The 2,490-nt window shown below is 62.2% G+C and overlaps 1 protein-coding gene across 1 annotated transcript; it reads left to right on the forward strand.

Annotated features, from left to right (window-relative positions):
• Nucleotides 1–1,328: 1,328 nt before the first annotated feature.
• On the forward strand, nucleotides 1,329–2,290 carry HOXD12 (homeobox D12). Its single transcript, XM_026490561.2, has 2 exons — nucleotides 1,329–1,902; nucleotides 2,052–2,290. Exons 1-2 carry the CDS (start codon nucleotides 1,329–1,331, stop codon nucleotides 2,288–2,290), a joined length of 813 nt encoding a protein of 270 aa, XP_026346346.1.
• Nucleotides 2,291–2,490: the final 200 nt, after the last annotated feature.

Raw genomic sequence — 2,490 nt, forward strand, 5'->3', positions numbered from 1 at the left:
TTGGTCGCCATAACTCACACAATAAAGTCGCAGCGCGGTGGTCAGCCTTGCCCTCCGGCGGCGCCTGTGTGGTCTCCGTGCCGGAGCTGGCGGTCTAACCAATTCCAGCTTGGCTCGGGGACCGGCGAGGCGGGCTGCAGGTTGGGGCGGGCGCCAGTCACGAGGTCGCTGGGGTTCTTGGGACCAAGGCAGGAGAGGAGGACCCATAGCCCTCTGGCCAAACTCAATCGGAGGGCCTGCAGAGGGGGGCTGCCACACTGCTCCCGGCGAGGCAGAGCTGCCCCGCCCGCATCCCTGTTCGCCAGAACCCCGAACCCGTCAGCCGCCTTGGAGGCGCTGAGCCGAGGAACGCCGCTAGCCTGCTGCCTCGGGGTGCCCCGCTGTTCCCGGCCGAATGACTCTGGCTCTTCTGTCCTTCCACACCAGGTCGGGGGAGCTCCTCTTGCTCTGCCGGCTGCAGAGGAGTTGAAAAGCTTGGAGTTCTGGTTGGCACGATGCAGTCGCCAAGGTGACTCCTGGCGATAAAAGGAATGTAGCCTTTGGCCACGATTGGCCAATGCAGCTGCCCCTTCCCCGGCCAGCATTCTTCATGGACCTGGATGGCCGCAACTTTCCTGGGAGCAGAGGGCTTGGCCATGGAGAAGCACACCAGAATTGGTGTGAAACCACCTTCCTGGGAGCCAAACTTGGGCAGAGTTTGTGATGCATTTCTCCTCCATCAGCACATTTCTTGGACTGCGCCGGGTTCAGGCAGTGTGTGGGTCTTCGCTGCTAGACCACTAGTGCAGAATCCTCTCCAGAGGGACAGGGCAGGGAGGCATCATCGTAGGAGAAGCATTGCTCAGGCCTAGGGACAGAGCTGGTGGCCCCACCATACGGTGGGCTCTCCCTGCAAGCCTAGAGGTGCAGAGTACTGGAAAAGGCCTTAGCTACAACTTAAAGCCGGTGGAAGCAAGCCTGGCCCAGGCAGCCAGTGGATAAAGGGAGTGCAAAGCTAATCAAGACCAAGAAGGATCCCAAGGGACACTTGGGCAAAGGCACCCAATGTCCCCAGCTCCTGAAGCTGAGCCCAGAAACTCCCAGTGGTTTCACCTTCACTCAGCATTCCTTGGTTCTGCCTGCCAGCCTCGTCCTTTGCCATCGAATATTGCGGGTGTTATCATAATACCCTGAAGGGGGGGAAACGGGTCGGGGGATGTAGGCGGTGCTGAAATGACCGGCTTTGAAGAACCTGCAGGCAAAGTTTCGTCCAATCGTCTGAGCCTGTCCTCTTATTCCCGGTTGTAACTAAATACTGCTGCGAGCGCAGCCGAAGCCCTTTGTTGGAGATGTGTGAGCGCAGTCTCTACAGAGCGGGCTATGTGGGCTCGCTTCTGAATCTGCAGTCGCCTGACTCCTTCTACTTCTCCAACCTGCGGCCGAATGGCGGCCAGTTGGCCGCGCTCCCCCCCATCTCATACCCGCGAGGCGCGCTGCCCTGGGCCACCACGCCCGCCTCCTGCGCCCCAGCGCAGCCTGCCGGTGCCACCGCTTTCGGCAGCTTCTCGCAGCCCTACCTGGCTGGTTCCGGGCCGCTTGGCCTACAGCCCCTGGGCGCCAAGGACGGACCCGAAGAGCAGGCCAAGTTTTATGCGCCCGATGTGGCTGCCGGGCCGGAGGACCGTGGCCGTGCGCGGCCGCCCTTCGTCCCCGAGTCTAGCCTGGCCCCCGCGGCCGCTGCTCTCAAAGCCGCCAAGTACGACTACGCGGGTATGGGCCGTGCGGCAGCGGGCTCTGCAGCCCTGCTCGAGGGGACCCCCTGCGCCGCCGGCTTCAAGGACGACGCCAAGGGCCCGCTCAACTTGAACATGACAGTGCAGGCGGCAAGCGTCGCCTCTTGCCTGCGACCTTCGCTGCCCGACGGTAAACGGTGGCCATGCTCCCTGGGCCAGTTTGGGCTGGGATGGGAGGTGGGGTGCAAGGGAGAGTGTGTAGGGGGAGGGAGCCCCTGGGGGCGGGCAGACTACAAGGAGCGCCCTGCCGGGCTGACTTGGGTTGGGGCTGTGTTGCAGGCCTACCGTGGGGGGCGGCCCCAGGGAGAACCCGCAAGAAGCGGAAACCCTACACCAAGCAGCAGATTGCGGAGCTGGAGAACGAATTTCTCCTTAACGAATTCATCAACCGCCAGAAGCGCAAGGAATTGTCCAACAGGCTGAACCTCAGCGACCAGCAGGTCAAAATTTGGTTCCAGAATCGGCGTATGAAAAAGAAGCGCGTGGTCCTGCGCGAGCAGGCGCTGGCGCTATACTAGACCCCCGCGTGGTCGCGGCTGGCCAGGCCTACCTTTTAAAGCCGAGGCCTGGCGTAAAGGAAGAGCTGGGAGTAGGGGCTTTGCCTTTCGCTCCTTCTCCGCTGGTCCTAAGTACCCTTCCGTTCAGTCTGCAGCCCCAGACGTCCGCAGAGGATTTGGAGACCAGGCCAGTTGGGCCTCTACGATTCCAGCTCTCTGGG

The sequence above is a fragment of the Ursus arctos genome, unplaced genomic scaffold, assembly GCF_023065955.2.
Source record: "Ursus arctos isolate Adak ecotype North America unplaced genomic scaffold, UrsArc2.0 scaffold_1, whole genome shotgun sequence".
In the NCBI taxonomy this organism is placed as follows: domain Eukaryota; kingdom Metazoa; phylum Chordata; class Mammalia; order Carnivora; family Ursidae; genus Ursus; species Ursus arctos.